Here is a 19,319-nt window from a genome sequence, read left to right as displayed (position 1 = left end):
GCTTATCATTAATCTTATTTATACTGCTTAGTTCTGCCAAGATTAAATATGTAAAATTCACAAGGGGGCCATCAAAGAAAATATTAGTCTTCATGTCAAATGAGAAATCATTATAACTGCTGATTACAACCATGGAAATTTAATAGAAACCATAGACACTACCCCCAAAGTGAGTACATTGTAATTACTGTCATTGTGCTATTGACGGTCATAGAAAATGAATGATGCTGCTGCAAACGGAGTGATTAAAATTATAGGTTTCACTTGTTGAGCTGCATGTTCAATGTATGCACAGTGTACATGTAGGCCCTGCATGCATCATTTATAACTAGCATTCTCGTGTACATAATGTGAATTTTAAAGGTAGAACAAACCGTGATGGTGCTTTAGTATAAAAAAAACTGAAACGAGTGAAATGCATCCTTTTAGACAATTTTGTAATGTGCAGGGGATTGTTGTCATCAATATTTCCATGGAGAGTCATTTGATTTATTTAAGAGCATAAACATTTTGACATCCGTAATGCAAATCCCAGAGTGTTGTTGTAGTTATTACAAGGTAGTCCCCTTTGCATTGGTAACTACATGTAGATTCAAGCTTGACAATGTGAACTCTTTAGGTACGTGCAAAATCAACATCAAGTCTTCTGAGGATTAAAAGTGCTAAATATACCCTGTAAGGGGTCATACAAAGATAATAATTGATTAATATAAGGAAATTGTCTTTCTTTAAGCAACTGTTTCACCTTTTATAACTTTTTGATAAGGGCGCCTGTACTTACATTCTGTATTTCTCATCGTAATGCCTTAAAAATGATGGGCCAGTTGGTCAGTTAAATTTGTAAACATGTAAAAAGGTAAAAAAAGTAAGTGTATATGTACTTAATACTTTCATTTCATTATCATACTTTATATTAACAGTCTTGAAGGACTTCAGAAATAACAAAGTAAGAAGGAAAATTTGAACCATTTGTTTTAAAAATAAATTTAATATTAATGTTAATCTTGATAATATTAATATTGATATTATAATTGTTATATTTATATTTATTTTTATTTATATTTATATAAATATTTTTATATTTAATATTAATATTGATATTAATATTAATTTAAGAACAACAACATTTTTAATTGGGCGGTAGCAAAGTTTAATGGGGGCCATGGAGAACACTGATTAAAGTTTTGAAATTTAAGCAATAAACAGAAGATTTTCCCTCAGATATGTGTTCATGGGGTCCCCGTCGTATTACAATTTTATCTCATCCTGTCATGGAAGACTGACAATTTTAAAAAAAATAATTTCAACAGTTTTAAAAAAAATAGGGTCAGTTGGGTCATGAGAAACATAAAATTAAGTATGGCTGCCCTGATAGATATGTATATATCCTGTGTGTGGAAAAAGATATCACCTGCAGTACTCAATATATTTTAGAAGTTTCAACATATTGATTATTCCGAGATGTACATTTATTATGTGAAAATTCCCAAGTCAAGAAATATTTCCCTGGTCATTACTTCAGCTTTAAATAGAAACTTGGCTCAATTTCGAAGCTGTCAGTCATTTTATTTTTACAAATCTACACTTGGAAGAGGGCTGTAACTAGAGTACTGATAGTAATTTGCTAGGACTTTGACCTTCAAAAATGTCAATGATTTTAATGTGGGATAATACATATGTATGTCAGCTTGTAATTTCTGTCATTTACCTCAAATAGCCTTTTGTCATGCTGTGTGAAATGGATATAGTTAAGGGTTTTCCCAGGTGCCAACTAATGAGTTTCTTGCAAAAAATTTACTTTCATTTAAAGAGTACCATCCTTTTGTGATGCAAATTTCTAACATGTCTAGAATAATATGTCCTGAGGAGTACATTGTGTTGTATACACTTTTATGACATTATGATTAAGTTGACATCCCACATCAGGATAAGATATTGTAGTGAATGCTTTCAATGTCATTTAGTCATTAGAGATGTTATCCTTTTCCCACATAAATGACTTTCAATTAATATTACGTACTGCTGATGGCTTATTTTGTGTGAATTCATGTTTATGCTTGTAAACCTGTTGATATCGTTTATGATAACCTGCGTGAAAATGGCTAAATATTATTACATAATCTATATATAACAAAGAGTACTTGCATCTGTGCACACGCATACTAGTGGTAATAATTAGCACTGCAGTGCAACACCGAAAACATTCTTGTATACCTGCATGCAAATGATATGCAAATGAGGATGCAATTGTTCATTCTACGCAAAAGCGCGTGATCGCATAGTGTCATTTTTGTGGACATTTGCAGTTTCGGATAAACACATGTAATAATAACAGAACCCTATGCTGGCTGAGTGCCAGTGGGGTAGGCAGGGGTATTTGCACTTGTGCTCGCTCTGCTCGTGAAAGTACTGCCACAGAAAACACTGCAAGCACTCGTGCAAATACCGAGTACGCCACAATGACACGCGTCATGGGGTTCTGTCATATTACGTTCAATAGCAAATTGACTATTTGATGACTTCTTAGTATATTTATGTTAAACTATTTGCTGCTTATAAAATAATCCAAGTATGACAATAAAATATTGTCTGATATTTAAGTCTGCTTATTCATTCATTCATAGTTATTTATAGTATTTGTTTTAAAAAATTGGATTTAAATGTACGTATTCAGATTTCCTACTAGCTCATTTTTATGTTGAGGTCCCATGTAAGCAAATTCTAGTATATTAGTAAATACTTGCCTTTAATAAGGAGCATGAGGTGAATGAAACTGTACAGAGTAATTCATCCATTTGATATATTTAATACTGCTATGCCATGTTTTAAGACTTTACTTCACCAGATTGTTTTAGATTAATATGTTTTGACTTTTCACTTGATGAGTTTAAGTTTAAGTGTCATTATGATTATTGTAATGTGATATACATTGTTTTTATTTTAGATGTTAATTTGTTGTCCTGTCTGTGTCTTCCCATTCAAGTGCACTTTTATTTTGCTCATGTCTTGGTGTATATTTTGTAAAATTTTATTGTTGGAGCCTGCTAATGGGACTGTCTGTCCCCCTAGCTAGATCATCCTTGGAAATAAATAAATAAATAAAGGAGTGTGTACACAAAGGATTTTTCATGATATGGTGATCCCATCTGTGATATGCAAATGAGGAATACAGTGACTTTTGGGTAAAAAGTCTTTAATTCCAAAAGTACATGGCTGAATAGGCTCAAATTTTACAGGGATTTAATATGTACAGATCAAGAGATATTAATTACATGCTGAACCCATGAGTGATAATGATATGCAAATTAGGGCTAAAACATGATGATTTATCAAAATAGGCAGATTGTATTGTACTAGTATTGTAAATGAGACAGAAGTTTTATTGATCTCATTAAATCATCAAACATTTTATGGCGTACTTAGCATAATGTTACATGTGCATGTCAGTGTCAGTTGATTTAATCGTAGACCCTCCACGTGGAGGGTCTATGATTTAATCTCTCCTTGAGGTTGCTTAGTTGAACGTAAAATTCCTGTTTGTCGGTCTTCTGGATAATGATTTTGGTACTGAACTACTTTGTCTCAAACTAATGGGGAAGAAATTTGGTAATGATTCTAAGAGAGTTAGTCTACAAATTTTACCTAAGTTACCATCGCAACCATGGCCACGCCCTTAGCAACAGTCACAGGATAGGGTGTATTGCAAATACACAACAGGGATGGGTAGGCAATTGAATAAACATTGAATAGAAATATGCAAATGTCCTTAGCAACAAGTCTATGCCCATAGCAACAGGTAAACAAGGACATATGCCAATATACCACCAATGAAGGGAAGGCAAATGAATAAACATTCCAAAAATGTGTGCAGATATGCCTAGCAACCAGACCACACCCATATCAACAGTTAAACGGTGCAGTATATTGCAGATATAAAACCATGGATGGGTAGGCATGGGACTAAATCTTAAAAAAAATGTATACAAATACATGTATGCCCAGCAACAAGAGCACATATAACTAGAAAATTAAAGTTTACTCTCAACAGTTGTGCTCCAATGCCATTGACACTTTTTATTATGATATATACAAAGTAAATGTAATGAACTTTGCTCTTCCTCTCCCAGGTTACAAAAGATAAAGAATGAAAAGAAACAGAAAGACATGCAGAGAAAGCAAAAAATCTCAGAAAACAGGAAACATTTGGCCAGTGTGAGGTAAGGAACATGTAACAATGCTTGGTATCTTTAGAAACCGCCATACCTGAAGCTCTAGATACGTACATGGAGTCACTTTTCCTGGTTACCTTTATTCTGCATGGGATTTTAAAAAGACCATTTCTTCTTAGACCTGTCAAAAAAGTATTATCTTAACTCTTATAACCAGTATACAATCCAAACTGAGCATGCTCAGATGCAAATGACAAATTATTTGCAGTTGCAATATCTAATGTGACTTGATCAAAAGAAAAGCCAACCTGCAAGGGTCTGGGTAACCAAGACATTTTTGTACACAATGTGACAGATTGTGTTGACCATACTAAATCAGTACAAGAGACAGGTTGTTTTACAAGTGTTTGATTTATTATACCACTGGATTGATAGTGATACCACATTTTCCATAACCACTCAAGATGGTACTTGTATGTTTTACACAAGTTACCTATTTTGAGAAATATTCATTACATATTTTGAGAAATTATTTAACAAAAAAACCAAGGTGACTATCCTTAAAATTAAATTGTAGTAATACTAGTATTGATTACGTTTGTATTCAAAGCAAGCCAATCTGACAGTTATGTTAAAATGATCATATTGTTGAGGATTTGGTATTTATTTGGGATTTTCAATGTGATACAACACTAACCACGGCTGTATTTGTAGCTCAATACATCGCAAAAAGCTAAGAAATATGTAAAATGTTTTACGCATTTGTTAACTTTGTGCAGTTTATTACAAACATATGTTGTTTCACATTGATTTTTCAAGTCCGAAGCCATGATAAAATTGTTTTTTAAATTAAAAATCTGAAATAAATACCCAATCTTCATCGATATGGCCAAATTAATGACATGCTGATTAATTCCTGACGTCTGCCAAGGCACAATCCATAGAAATAACAAATGTCAAAGGATAGTACATTCTCAGTTTTCAAGATTTACCACAAAAATATGACATTTAGAATTAACATGTACATTTAGAATCTTCCAGCCAGATGATATGACCCTAACAGATGTTGCTGAAGTCTTATCCATCTGTCCTTATTTGTCTGACAGCTTTGATTAAAAGTCCGAATTTGCCATTACTTAAGCATTGCTTGAAAGATTTACTGATTGCTTCAAAGTGAGCGTATTAAAATATCAAATGGCTATACAATATATACATGTAGCTATTATTATAATGTCAAACAGCTGATCAGTGTCCTCCTACCTTAGTGTAGGATCAGTTTTTTTTCATTGTTTGAAAGTGTTAATAATATGAAGGTGATTCTTAGTCAGGGTCTAGACTTGATGAGTTCAGGGAAAGGAAGTGAATGCACCAGTTGTTAATATATATTTGTCTGAATAGATTACAAAAATCAGAGCTGTGCAGTGTACCCTGTAATGAAAGTTGATTCTTGGGTCAAAATGATAACAGCTGGGTTTTCTTGCCACATTGTAAGAGAGAGGGTAGCACCTGAGTTTGGTACTGAGCACTCACAAAAGAACAAGCGACAGTAAACGTAACAGCCAAACAGAAATCGCGAAGTGTACACTACATCGGATTTTAGTCAGATTGGTATGGGTACAGCATGGTATGTCACCTTATATCAGCCAGGACTCTAGCCTGTAAAATATGATGTGGTACATGCTGGTACATGTATTCCACCACTCACTAGTCTGTAAGACATGGTGTACCTTGTCAGCCACCCCACTCAATAGAAGGTTAATGAGGATGCAATGTGTCATCCTGTCCCATGTTGTGCAATGTGGATACATTATCTAACTCTTATAAACTGTATCAATTAAAATGAATTTGTTGGTTCAAGATAGCAGTAATATGCAAATATTGATAAATGAGAATGAGAACCCAAATATTTAAACCAAGAATTGTGAAATAGCATAGACAGATTTTATAAGATTTTTCACTCGAAGTCTTAAGGTTTACCAAAAACATTTACATAAAACTATGATTAAACCTATTTACATATACATGTATGATGTAGTAGAATTTTTATGAAGATATACACGCCATCGATCTCATTAAAATGATCTTCTACTAAGTTCTAGTATGTTTAGCACAACTGATGCACTGTGAACTGTTTGTTTATTATGCCTAAATACCAAGTTTGAATTCTGCCAATTTCACTTTTTGGTCTAGCCCAGAGATTTGCGTCAGACAGCCAAGTCTCTAGAGTAGTGATTGTCAAGTATGCTTTAGTAGGTAGACTATGCAGCCAGGACAAATGAAAGTTAACCCCTCCAAAAAAAAAAAGAGAGAGAAAGATATACCGGTAGACACTGTTTATACCAGTCCAATACAAACAAAAGACCTTCTTTATGACACTTGGTTTTATATGCTTATTGCAGAGTGGTGCAGAAAAATCTTGTGTTTGTTGTTGGTCTGTCACAGAGGCTAGCAGATCCAGAGGTGAGTGAAAGATGTCTAATACTGTATACTCATCTTTTTTTGCCACGAGATATGATCAAATGTCAAATACAGGACTATTACCAATATATATGCAGTTTACTCAGTATGCACAATACTGTCAGTTACTTGCCAGACTAATGGACATAACACTGCATTTTCCCCCCAACAGATTTTGAAAAAGCATGAGTATTTTGGTAAATTTGGCAAGATTCTAAAAGTGGTCATTAACCAGAGTACATCTTACGCAGGTTCACAGGTGAGTAAGTGGAACTACATGTACATCATGTAGGTGGAAACATTGCCTATTTTAGATACCCACTCAGCAAAATAGCAAAAGTGCAATGTCTACCTCTTTGCCTAGGTACGTGTGTAGAAGAGTATTAGATTACCTGTTTTTACTTGATCCTTCTATACATAGAATGGTGAGTGGGTAGATTCTTGTTAATTTTAGCAAGATAAAAGTTAGAAGGAAATTGATATGTAGGTGGTATTTGTGTGAGACTGTGTGGGCAGTCTTTGTGATATGACAGATGTATTTATGTGTATCATGTCATGTTACATACAACAATGTATGAATATATTGTACATCATGATGAAAATAGCACCAAGGAAACGTTTGCATAAAACGTGTAGCAGTTGTATTAAACTACATGTATCTGTTCTTCCCAGCACCTAGCACCAAGGAAACTTATCATTAGGAGTGTGAATTTTGTATTAATTAAACTATTTGTGCTTCTTCGATGCCATATTTGATAGGATTAATAGGAGAACCTGAACAACTTTTTTGGAAAAATATCTTATTTTTGCATTGTTCAGAATCAGATACTTGTTATGGTGTAGCTTCACACACAATTGTGTTCTGGACTCCTTTATCTGTCAGCATAAACCCCAAATAGTGCACTCAATTTAGATAATTTCTTATCCAATATTTGAGAAACCTATCACAGTGGAAACCTTACATCTACACAGCTACAGACACTTGATTATATTTACAATGAGTAAATACTAAAGTGTATGAATTATTCCCACATTCTTCCTGATTGTTGTGAGCACTTTGAAATGAGGCTGGCCAGTATTACTCTGCTAGCTTTAAATCCAGGTTATAAAAAAAAAATCCACATTCACAATAAACTATGTTTTCTTGGTACTATATAAAATATAGCATGATTATGTTTGTATATGGTGTCATGTATTCTCAAAAGAATGGACTCTCGGAAAGGATGTCACGACATCAGTCAAAAAACATTTAGTTTATATGATGTTTAGCCTTTTCCTTGCATCATTAAACACTGAAAAATGGCATTACTTGCAGGGACCCAGTGCAAGTGCATATGTGACATACCAAAGGTCAGAAGATGCATTGAAAGCCATACAGGCAGTCAACAATGTGTTTGTGGATGGTAGGACATTGAAAGCATCTCTAGGAACTACAAAGTATTGTAGCCATTTCTTGAAAAATGCACAGTGTCCAAAACCAGTAAGTTCTGATTTTGATAATGTTTACATTATAGTGCTTTAGTGATAGTTTTTTGTTGACAGCGGTGTTATAGTTTCTGATCTATGTGACTTGGAAGTGATTCAAAATATTAGAAAGGATACTAATTTCTTACTAGGCCAAATAAAGAAAAGTAATGTGATTAACCTGAATGACCATAAACATTTTGACATGCAAAAAGGTGAAATGGTAACAATGTACTTCTATTTCCATGTACACCTTCATGCTTTTACCTCATCTGTGGTCATATTTAAAAAAAAATATTTCAGAGAGAAACCAGGTTAGACTGTAATCGTACAGTGTGCGTAATATGTTCATCTACTTCACTTATAATTGTCTTCATTTACTTCTTTTACACCTCATCTAACTCTCACAGATGTATTGATCATATCTTGAGGTCAAAATTAAAAAAAATTAAAGTCAAATGAACTAAAATCCCAATGTACCTACCCTATTTTCTGTAGTTATGTTATCAGAAACTGTTTTTTTTTTATTTTGCGTCATTTATTATACATTTATTATGCCATGTACCATATTCCAAACAAGTCAATGTTTTGGAAATTAGCTTTCCATGTTGTAGTGACATCTGTTGTTATAGAAATACAACATATTTTTTTTTACAAGAAACTAAAGCATGCATCTTATTTGGGGACAAGCTTGATTGCATAAAAAAAATAAGAAACACAATTGTCACCTTGTCCCCATACATATTGCAAAAACAACTACACCATCCATCTACCATCATTATGTATTCTCATTTCAGAGAGACCCTCTTATCAGTCAAAATTAGTTTTTATTGACAAGATGCTCAATATTGAAGAAATCAAGAATGAAAGAAATAAGTCTTTAAAAATCATGTAATATGTTACATCATCACTTGATACGCCGTAGCTTGGATTATTTGTAGTGTATTGATTTCCCAGTCTGCACGTTATAATTTGGGTTATCACATGTCTTTGTTTGTTCGTACATGTTCTTTAGTTGTGCGCCTCTACCTCTCTGCAGGATTGTATGTATTTACATGAACTTGGTGATGAAGCAGCAAGTTTTACCAAAGAAGACATGCAGCTAGGGTAAGTGTTGGTTTATGTTCTCCCCCTACATTAATCAGATTTAACATTTGTCAAAGTTGCCTATAACTGAGGGCTGCAGTGTTTTTCCAGTTAGTGCTGGTTTTATGGTAAGTACTGTAGATAAAATCTACCCAGGTTCCCCCATTTTTTAAACTGAATTCTCCCCCAAATTAGAGTATAAAAGGAAATGTATGTGGTATTTTACTGTTATGATTTCCCCCCGTTATCAGAATTTCCAGATCTTGCAAAATCACTGAATACATACTGAAATAGTGTGATTTCCTTGAAGACATGAACTTGACCAACTGTGAAATACTGCGTGACTCTTTGTTATTGTACACATACATATCACAATACAAACCCATTGATCATCGATGAAAGCACAAAGAACTGTCTACATTTACAGTTTATATACATGAACAAACATTCACTGTAACTCTGTATAATGAACTCATTGTTAGACATGAGAAAGGTTTGTTACATTGTATACAATGAAGTGTTCAGTATACTGCAGCATGTGCTCTGTTTGAAATATAAGTTTGAGGAACATAAAAGGGTGCTTGATATAACAGAATGTTCATTACAACAGAGTCCATTATAAAGAGGTCACACTGTAGTTGGAAAACATATACATGTAAATATACTTAACTTGTGCATATTTGATTGACAAATATTAAACATAGCATATTATACTTATGGGGAATAAATTATAACAAAAAACAATAGATGATCATTTGTATTACAAAAATTTGGTTGTTGATTCTATTTTCCATTTGTGTAATTACAGAAAACATCAAGAGTATGAGAGGAAACTGTTAGATCAGTTATTTGGTGGTGGGCAGCATCCAACATCAGATGGACATACTGCCCCACGGTTGAACACATCAAGGCAAGTATTGTATACCTGTTATCATACCATAGATTAGTGCAGTAGCTTAGCCAAGTCTCTGTTTCTTTCCTTGAGGTACTGCTTACAGTTTAGGGTGTACCATTTCAAAACTATATGGAAAACTCATTGCCTCCTTAATCACTTCTATTTAACAAAATCCCTGCCTGTGGGTACAAAGTCACCTGATATTTTGAGTAGATGTTGGCAATTTAGACCTTCAACATGAAGTGCATTTGTTACATTGTACGTCATGGACACATGTTTAAGCCATTGGTTCAGATAGGAACACCGGGATATAGTTGGAGTGAAGGTGAAGCTTATAAGTGGAAAAGTGGTAACTCAGCAAGATTTGCAAATTGTTGTCATATTTTGGAGATTTAACCAAATGGAACTGATGAATACAAGAATGGATATATATTTCCTATCACACCTACTGTAGTACACTGCCCATGTAATGAAACATTCCCACTCCATGTGTCAGGCAGATTACCACTGAAGTGCAAATGCCCATAATGAAGTAGTAATATGCCATATACTTTTAGAATAGAAAATTTAATTCTTGGTACTTACAATATCATTTTACCTCATGCTATAATATCAAAACAGAACAAAAAGGTTGACTTATTCTCATGCACGCCAAATCAAATAGTAGTTATTTTTATGACACACCTAGGTGGTAAAATTGTACTGCAGGTACCGAGAAATATTCACATCCTCTGAAATAGAGATTAGAATTTGAAGAATGACTTATATCATTTCTTTTTTGTACTAAATTTTAAGGTAATGCTGAAGTGTAACTAAGACTGCTTCTTTTTCTCTTGTACTGCAGAAAAGTTCCATCACCTCCTCCAGTTGCCAACACAAATAAAGAGGCTTGGCCGTCATTACATAGAGAATCTAAATCTATAGACTGTAATAAACAGCAGCCGTCACCTCCACACCCAAGTCAGCCACAGACACAGTCTGACCAGCCGTCACCAACATCCCTAACAAATAGTAGAGAGGACATCAGTAATATTGCTATAGGGTCACCACCAGCAAATAATACTACACAACTTCCAAGTCCAAGAGGTGATCCATATGCAGATACAAATGGTGTGGTGACAGTGAACGATACACATATTTTACAACAAACGTCACCCCCTATAGATGCACCACAGAGACTTGCAGAACAAAGGAGGTCACCATTTGACACTTTAGGAACAGCAACAGACGACTCATCTTTGTTTTCAAATAGTTTTATGCCACAAAGCAGGCCAGTCATACCCCCTGTCACAGTGCCAAATACAACAACTCTGCCAACAAATGCCAATGGTAAGTCTCAAGTTTGTCTGTGTTCACATTCAGTAACTGTCCTGAAATATGTGTCCATATCACTTTCACCTTACCTTGCCCTGTCATGCTTGCCTGTACTTCAACATGCAGGAAATACTTACCAACAGTTGAGAGCAACCAGCATACCAGTGTTTAGGATACAATAGTGTTGAAAATATTGAATAAAGAATGTTGGCAAGCTGCAAGAGCGGGCTTAGAAAGTGGGGGATTGAGACAATTTTAAATTTTCTGCTATAATGGTTATGAGTATGAAATATTCTTACACATGTATGAAACAATTTTATTTCAGGATATGGTTGAAAAAAAAGTAATATTTTCGACTAAGTTACAGTCAAAATAAGTAAGCCTCAACCCTGTCCCTTCACACTCTGCCAAATTTTTCCATGCAAATGAAAACATTCTTTTTTCTAGATTTACAAATAACATGACATTTTCCCTGTACAGACTGGCAAGCAGACAGTGTTGTATTTGGTCAAGACACATTACCTATTAGCAGCTCCACAAATTGGCAAGAGGCTTTTGGTTTTTCTTCCCTAAAAGATAGCAAAGAAGATGATCTAGGTTAGTGAAAGTTTAAATAGTGTGTGTGTGCGTGTGTATGTGCGTGTAACAGTATAGCAAATTTGTTAGCTTGGGTGTGTTGTTGAGGATTTTTATATCAGGGAAAAAAGTATGCATTCAGTAGAAAATAAGGGCAATTGTACAGTGTGGATTTCACCCTTTGGTTTGTGAAATTTAGGGGTGTGACCGCAAAATTTCAATTTTTTGTTCTGCACTCTCTGCAAATTATGTAGTAGAACAATATTGGGCCATATTCTGATAAGACTGGGTATATGTGGTACAGGAGACACAACTGGAGATGAGTGGACATACCTGCAACAATATGAAGATGAATGAAAAATAAAATATAACAAAATAAACTGAGTTCCTAATGCTCTGTTAAAATGAGAGAGACTGGAATTACATGTACATGAAAGTGTTAGGGTTACGGTCTGTACTGGTTACGTGTAATGTATCCACTAATCTTCAATTGTCCTTGGTACCACACCGTCAGTTGATAGATTTTAATACAGGCAAAGCATAACAAGATTTAGAGTTACAACTTTATGTAATAGTTAGTAGATGCAGAAATCAGTTGCTTGCTATCTAAGCAGTCCTGCCAGGCATGGATATTTTAGTAGATATTTCACATCAAGTAGAATTGTATTATTACAACAAATGACAATTATTTCAGTCAGCCAAATTTTGTATTCAACAATCTATTCCTATGCAGATTTCTAATATTCTATAACGTTACTTTAGTAATCACAGGCCTTGTATTGAGTCAGGGTATGATTAGAGAGTCATTTGTATAAGAAATACAATAAATCTATTGAAATTCACCAATTGTTTTATCTTCCACGTAGGGTTTGATCCCTGGGATGAATCCTCAAAAGGTTTGGCAGAAATTATGGAAAAAGAACTCCAGTTGAACTCATCACCACCAAATATGAACTCAACGTCAGCACCACCAGACAGAACACATATTCCACCACCAGGGTTTAACAATCACATTGGTGCTTTTAATCCAGCAGCAGCCCCAAGACCACCTTACAGACCAGGTCAGTCAAGTCACTCTCAAATAATGAGAAAAACAAAATCCTCTTTTTAAGAGTTCACATCCAAGTAAGGTTCCTTTCAGCTTTTACAATGGTATAGGGTGCTAGTAAAAGTCTTGTTTCCAGAATTATTCAATAGGAAAGTGCAATTACTGAGTCTTTTTAGTCCCCGCGGACGAAGTCCAGAACGGGGACTTATGGATTGGGTTCCGTCTGTCCGTGCGTCCGTCCGTGTGTCCGTCCGCAGCTGTTTCTTGGAGATGCCTGGACCGATTATTTTCAAATTTGAAACAGGGGCAACATACTATGGCATACGTATGCATGTCAATTTGTTTTATGATATGATCCAATATGGCCGCCTAGCAACCATTTTGTTTGCAAATTTTCCCTGTCTAAAGCCATAACTCAGACATGCTTTAACAGATCTCATTCAAAGTTGGTATTAGGACAGTGTTCTATGACATACATGTGCATATTCATTGTTGTCATGATACGATCCAATATGGTCGCCTAGCAGCCATTTTGTTTGTGAATTTTCATGTCCAAAGCCATAACTCAGACATGCTTGAACAGATCTCATTCAAAGCTGGTATTAGGACAGTGTTCTATGACATGCATGTGCATATCCATTTTCATTGTGATACGATCCAATATGTCTGCCTGGTAGCCATTTTGTTTGTGAATTTTCATGTCCAAAGCCATAACTCAGACATTCTTGAACAGATCTCATTCAAAGTTGGTATTAGGACAGTGTTCTATGACATACATGTGTATATCCATTTTCGTCGTGATACGATCCAATATGGCTGCCTGCCAGCCATTTTGTTTGTGAATTTTCCATGTCCAAAGCCATAACTCAGACAAGCTTAAACAGATCTCATTCAAAGTTGGTATTAGGACAGTGTTCTATGACATACATGTGCATATCCATTTTCGTCGTGATACGATCCAATATTGCTGCCTGTCAGCCATTTTGTTTGTGAATTTTCCATGTCCAAAGCCATAACTCAGACTCCATTTTCATCATGATATGATTCCCCATACCCAACCAATCCTTTATTGTTGGAGGCATATTCCATGTCCAACAAGCACACACAACATATCTAAGTCTGTTTGTTTTAGGTTCACAAATGTTGTTGCGTGATCAGAGTAGTGATAATTACTTAAAACCCAATTATAGTGGGGACTATGTCATTATCAATGACTTGTTTTTTACAATATTGCATGTTGTTGGTGCCAGTGTTTGATATTATTTCTAGAATATACTGAAATCTAGGCCAGTTACACTCTGCACAGTTGTCACAATATTAACACATTACCTTCAAACCAAGAAGTAAAGGAAAGCAGGATGATCTAGGGTGATTATATTTGCTCAACTGTGTACTTTTTAATTGAGTTTCAGTGTTGCAGCCAGAGGGGGTTTTTGGGTCATTTGACACACATTTTTTGGACCTGACCCACAACTTTGGAAGTGACGGGTCATAGATGACCCACACTAAAATTGTATGTAAACATGTTTAGCAACCTGACCATGCCTATGGCAACAGCCAAATGATCACGTACATTGCATAGATAACAACAGGGTTGATACTAGCAACTGCATAATCATTCAGCAAATATCTAGCATGGATCAACATGTGGGTAAAATATTTTTTAAAAACTGTATAGCTGTGCTACAATGCCATTGGTGCTTTTTTTTTATTACGTCCCAAAGTATTTATGATGACTTAGAAAAATAGAGGTCTTGGGACACGATGTCCCACTCTTTCAAAAGGCTGGCTGCAACACTGGGGTTGTCTCAATCAATACATGCAATTTTCAAATTGGCAAAATAAAAATAATGCTTGTTTAGCATTCTATTTTATATAGTATTTGCCAATATAATTGCACTAGGACTCAGGAGTCATTTTGTGAAAGACTCACCTCTGATATTGATGTACTTTCTTCTTGGCTTCAGATTTAGTAGGCAGTAAAATGATGTCATGGATGCCACATACTCAGCCTTCCAACTCAATGGTAAGTAGATTGTATCTTTGTCGTCATCAGTACTGCAAACTGAAAAGTCTGTATATATGTTTGAGAATGAGGAATATTGAAGACAAAAACCATCAACGGCTGTTTAGGTTTTGAAAATTGTTTTTAGCCAATTTCATACAACTGTAGACACAAACAGCATTTCCCTAAAGCTTTCGACTAGAACCTCTAGCCTTGTTGACTTGCTGCCACTAGAGGGCGTAGTAAAATGTCCTCCACTGATTAATGTGCATATATTTATCATGGCATGTGCATTTCTTTGTGTACTTTCTAGTGACAGTTTAAATAGTTTAAGAAGCAAGTCTTTTGTCAGGAAAGGCTATATGTACATCATTTTAATAAGAAAATTTCTTTTGAGAGTTAAAATGGTAAAATAAAGTAACTGAATGTTTTTGATGTTTGTTTACTACACACGGTCAAAATTCGAAATACCAACAACATAATAAGTAATGCAATTAAAATTAACTGTGTAGTTTTTACCAAACCTTGAAACTCACTCTGCCTTGTATGTTAACATAATGTCTCTGTTGTTCCTATAGCAACAGCAAGAGCCACCCGTGCAATTGAAAGATTGGCAAGATGGTTTAAGAGCACTTCTTCCAAATATTAATATCAGTTTTGGACAGCCAAATTTGTCTTCAAATTATCCACAAGGAAAAGGTAAGAGTCCAGTGTCAGCTGGAAGATTTGGAAAGTAAATTCTGTACCATTTATGTCAGCTGTCTTCTGGTGTTTCTGCTGATATCAAATTTGTCGGGGGGGGGGGGGGGGGGGATGCATTTTTTACTCGTTTGTAATTTCGTATAACATGAAGACAAAATGTGTCGTATTAAAAGGAATGATTTAGTTTTGAATTTAGTTTCAGATGGCTGGAATAATTCCGGTCCGTGTACATGGCCACCACAAGACCCAGCCATTATTACAAGTATAACAGTTTCATCAACACAGTCCACATCATACACAAATGCTGAAACAGAAAGTAAGAACTGAAACCATTGTTAAAATAGTAAAAAAAAAACACATAGTATTAACATAATCCCACGGATATACAGGATTAGCACTTAGTTGGTACATAACCTAGACTGAAAGATCAGCCATTGTAGGTACTCTTCTCATCCCTTTCAATGTACAAATGATTGAAGGCTGGGCAAACTGTGACTTCTGTTCTGCAACAAAATGTAGTTGCATCCAATCATATCACTCCGTTTCAGTTTGCTGACAGTTACATGTATGTTCACCTCCATACTATATATAATATGATGTGTGTGATCTCCCCAAAAAGCAAATGGCTCTGACAAGTGTTAATTGATATATATGTCCCCTAAAATAAGAGATTAGATAATGTTATCAGTAACATATTTACATACATGTAATATCAAATGTGTATTGGCAAAAGTAGGCAGGATTTTTTTTGCTTACATTCCTCAGTATTATCCTATAGTGTACCTGCAGTTGTGGTGGTGGTGGTGGGGGGGGGGGATGATAAGGACACTCCAGTGACATATTTCACTGTCTATAGATGACCAAATACCTGATTTTTGTGCTTTAAATTACCATGTTGTATTTTCTGAATCCTATTGTCAATATTGTCTAAAAAACTTACGAAATTGGGGCCACATTCATTTGTATGGATCTAAATCAGTGCTTGTATTCGTGTGTGTTTGTGTGTTTGTTTTGCCATTGGCTATTGCATTCATGTCTACTATGCACAGTCAGGTGTATTTAACTTCTGAACTTCAAAGTTGGCACATACATTTTGTACATAAAGTGGGAGGCTATGTGTCTCAATGCAGTGTAGGTAAAATGTCCTGCTTTCAAAAGTAACTGATTGATTTTGGCAGTTATTCTGAATGAATTGGTATAACTTATAACTGATCACTCTGTTTATGTGGTTTTTTCCAGGTAATTTATCAGAAAGTCCTCCACATTGGATGAAATCTTTACACACACTTACAGAAGTAGATTCACCCACACACACAAATAATTTCTATCCATCACATCAATATAGTAGAGGTAAGATACTGTCTTGTCTTACAGCACTAGCAATAAGAGTGTAGTGTTTGCACTGTAGATATAGACAAATTTCATTTATACATACAGCGCTATTAATAAGAATGTAGTTGTTGTACTGTAGATATAGATAAATTTCAACTCTACATACAGCGCTTGTAGTAAGAGTGTAGTATTTGCACTGTAGATACAGACATATTTCAGCTCTACATACAGTGCTGGCAATAAGAGTGTTTGCACTGTATGTGTAGACAAATATTGGGTCTAGACTCTACACAAATAAAGGAACCCTAGTTGTGTCATTGATTATTATTGATGTTAGCAAGTTCCGTGTTCAGTTTATGGTACAATGTATCAACCACACAGTTTTACACAGTTCATTCTTTATGTTACATCCAACTGGAATGAAATCCATGAACAGAAGGGGATCCTTCCTACAGTTAGCAATAATCATTGAAATGAATGTTTTTACAACACATTTCATGTTAGTGTTCACTAGCTCTGTTTTATACAAGTGCCAATATTTTGATGTCTGCATGGTGTCACTTTATTTCGTTTCATTTAGACAAATTAAGGAAACTGTTCATTCAATTCAAAACTGAGCTTTCCTGGTCGATGATACTCATCAGAATGACATTCTATAGTTACAGCTGACCTCTAGGTGGCAGTATAGATGTTAGGTATTTCGATGTCAGTAATATAGTTTCAAAAAAGAGAAAAGAGATATTCACATAATATTAGATTATTGTGCTAATGGGTTTTTACTCATATATATATACATTTATTTTCAGGAGGAAATTGGTTTGGACAGCAGCCACCTCCTCCAGGTTTCAACCCAGCCACAAACCACAACAGAGCCACAGGAAACCCAACAGAGCCACAGCAATCTCTCTGAGTCTGGCTTGAACGCATGAAAATCATACACACCCAGAGCTTTACTGCATGACTTCACACCTTCAAATCATTTACTATATAGATCTTTACATTTATTGTAGCGTGATAGGGATACATACAGATTTAGTTAATTACATAATAGGAAAGCATTCTCTGTCTTTAGTCAGTCAGTGTACAAGTATTTCATCAGCATTTCTTACTATAAAAAGCTGCATGTAAAAGCAAGCTAGCCACATCATATATCCCCTTTCCTTCTGCCACTTCCATTGATTGATCTAAAAGGGTTATTATATACAAAGCACATTATAGTGTGCATATATTAAACTGTGAAAAGTAACCCCCGAAGCAATTACAGAATTGCATAATTGTAATGCGTAAATTGCATATAGAGTGGAAATAGTTCATATTTCCTGAATGGAAAATAAGATGTCTCTGCAGAGAATAATACCATGTATGGTAAATTACATTTCAACATTTCACTTTTCCCAATAGCCGTACAGATTTGCGTGTTCCAAGGTCAAGTTTGAGAAAGTTGATACAAAGAGTTCCCAAACAAGGAAATTAATCATTTAAGAAATGAAGCAAGTTTGTTTACCAAATATTTATCTATGTATTTACTGTGTGATCTACCCATGTATTCAGCCTTTTTTAAAAAACAAAACAAAAAAACTTCCCCATTGTGATTATAGGTAAGAAAGTATAGGTTAATTTGTTGTGCTGATACCAACAGGTCATTTCAACAGTGAAAAAAATGACCCATCATTAGATTATCCTGATAAGGAATCAGTCATGAACAGTGTTCACTGTATTGTGATGGGTAGACTCAACTGAGGGAGGGTGTAAAAGGGGGAGGGGGAGGGGGGAAGAAACGTCAATGGAAGTGTGCTACCAACATCCTTTACCCTTCTGAATATATATTTAGGAAAGTGTGGCCAACTATGAATGAAAACTCACCACGAGTTACCGGAATGTTTCTGAATTCTTCCGTTGTTATTGAAATGACAAAGCTTGCAACAAAATACTGCTTGATTAAGTCTTTCCCCCTTCTTAGGTAAATCAGTGAAGTAGTGCAAAATACAATTGCTGTCTCTGCTGTCTTTCTGATAGACTTCTTTCTGTTAATAAAATATTATATTTGTGGTGATTTTGGTGCTGTAAGAGCCTTCCAAAGCAAGAAAGCAAAAAGATATTCCTGTGTTTGCTTTGTGTTTGAATAGCACGTTTAAGACTATGACTATACTGTGGACATACTACGGACCCATGGCATGTGATGTATACTTTAGAACATGGTTAAGTGAGGGGAAAAAAAGTGACATCTTGATATGACATTTCTATTTCAAAAGTTGGTGAGAGAGAGAGAGA

The 19,319-nt window shown here is 35.0% G+C and overlaps 1 protein-coding gene across 6 annotated transcripts in view; it reads left to right on the top strand.

Moving 5' to 3' along the window:
- The window catches only part of LOC144433654 (CCR4-NOT transcription complex subunit 4-like), a 23,941-nt gene extending 4,622 nt beyond the window's left edge, over window positions 1-19,319 (top strand). For 2 of the 6 annotated variants that reach the window (XM_078122000.1, XM_078122001.1), the window contains exons 5-18: window positions 4,128-4,217; window positions 6,569-6,629; window positions 6,799-6,885; window positions 7,942-8,106; window positions 9,106-9,197; window positions 9,985-10,086; window positions 10,916-11,400; window positions 11,866-11,982; window positions 12,828-13,022; window positions 14,977-15,035; window positions 15,593-15,713; window positions 15,913-16,032; window positions 16,956-17,066; window positions 17,855-19,319. In XM_078122000.1, coding sequence (XP_077978126.1) covers window positions 4,128-4,217; window positions 6,569-6,629; window positions 6,799-6,885; window positions 7,942-8,106; window positions 9,106-9,197; window positions 9,985-10,086; window positions 10,916-11,400; window positions 11,866-11,982; window positions 12,828-13,022; window positions 14,977-15,035; window positions 15,593-15,713; window positions 15,913-16,032; window positions 16,956-17,066; window positions 17,855-17,958 — 1,909 coding nt within the window. In that variant the 3' untranslated portion in view covers window positions 17,959-19,319. The remainder of the gene's footprint in view (window positions 1-4,127; window positions 4,218-6,568; window positions 6,630-6,798; window positions 6,886-7,941; window positions 8,107-9,105; window positions 9,198-9,984; window positions 10,087-10,915; window positions 11,401-11,865; window positions 11,983-12,827; window positions 13,023-14,976; window positions 15,036-15,592; window positions 15,714-15,912; window positions 16,033-16,955; window positions 17,067-17,854) is intronic. The other 4 variants (XM_078122004.1, XM_078122003.1, XM_078122002.1 and 1 more) reach the window with 4 other exon arrangements.

The sequence above is a fragment of the Glandiceps talaboti genome, chromosome 4 (assembly GCF_964340395.1).
Source record: "Glandiceps talaboti chromosome 4, keGlaTala1.1, whole genome shotgun sequence".
In the NCBI taxonomy this organism is placed as follows: Eukaryota; Metazoa; Hemichordata; class Enteropneusta; family Spengelidae; genus Glandiceps; species Glandiceps talaboti.
This window is presented reverse-complemented; position numbering and strand designations above follow the sequence as displayed.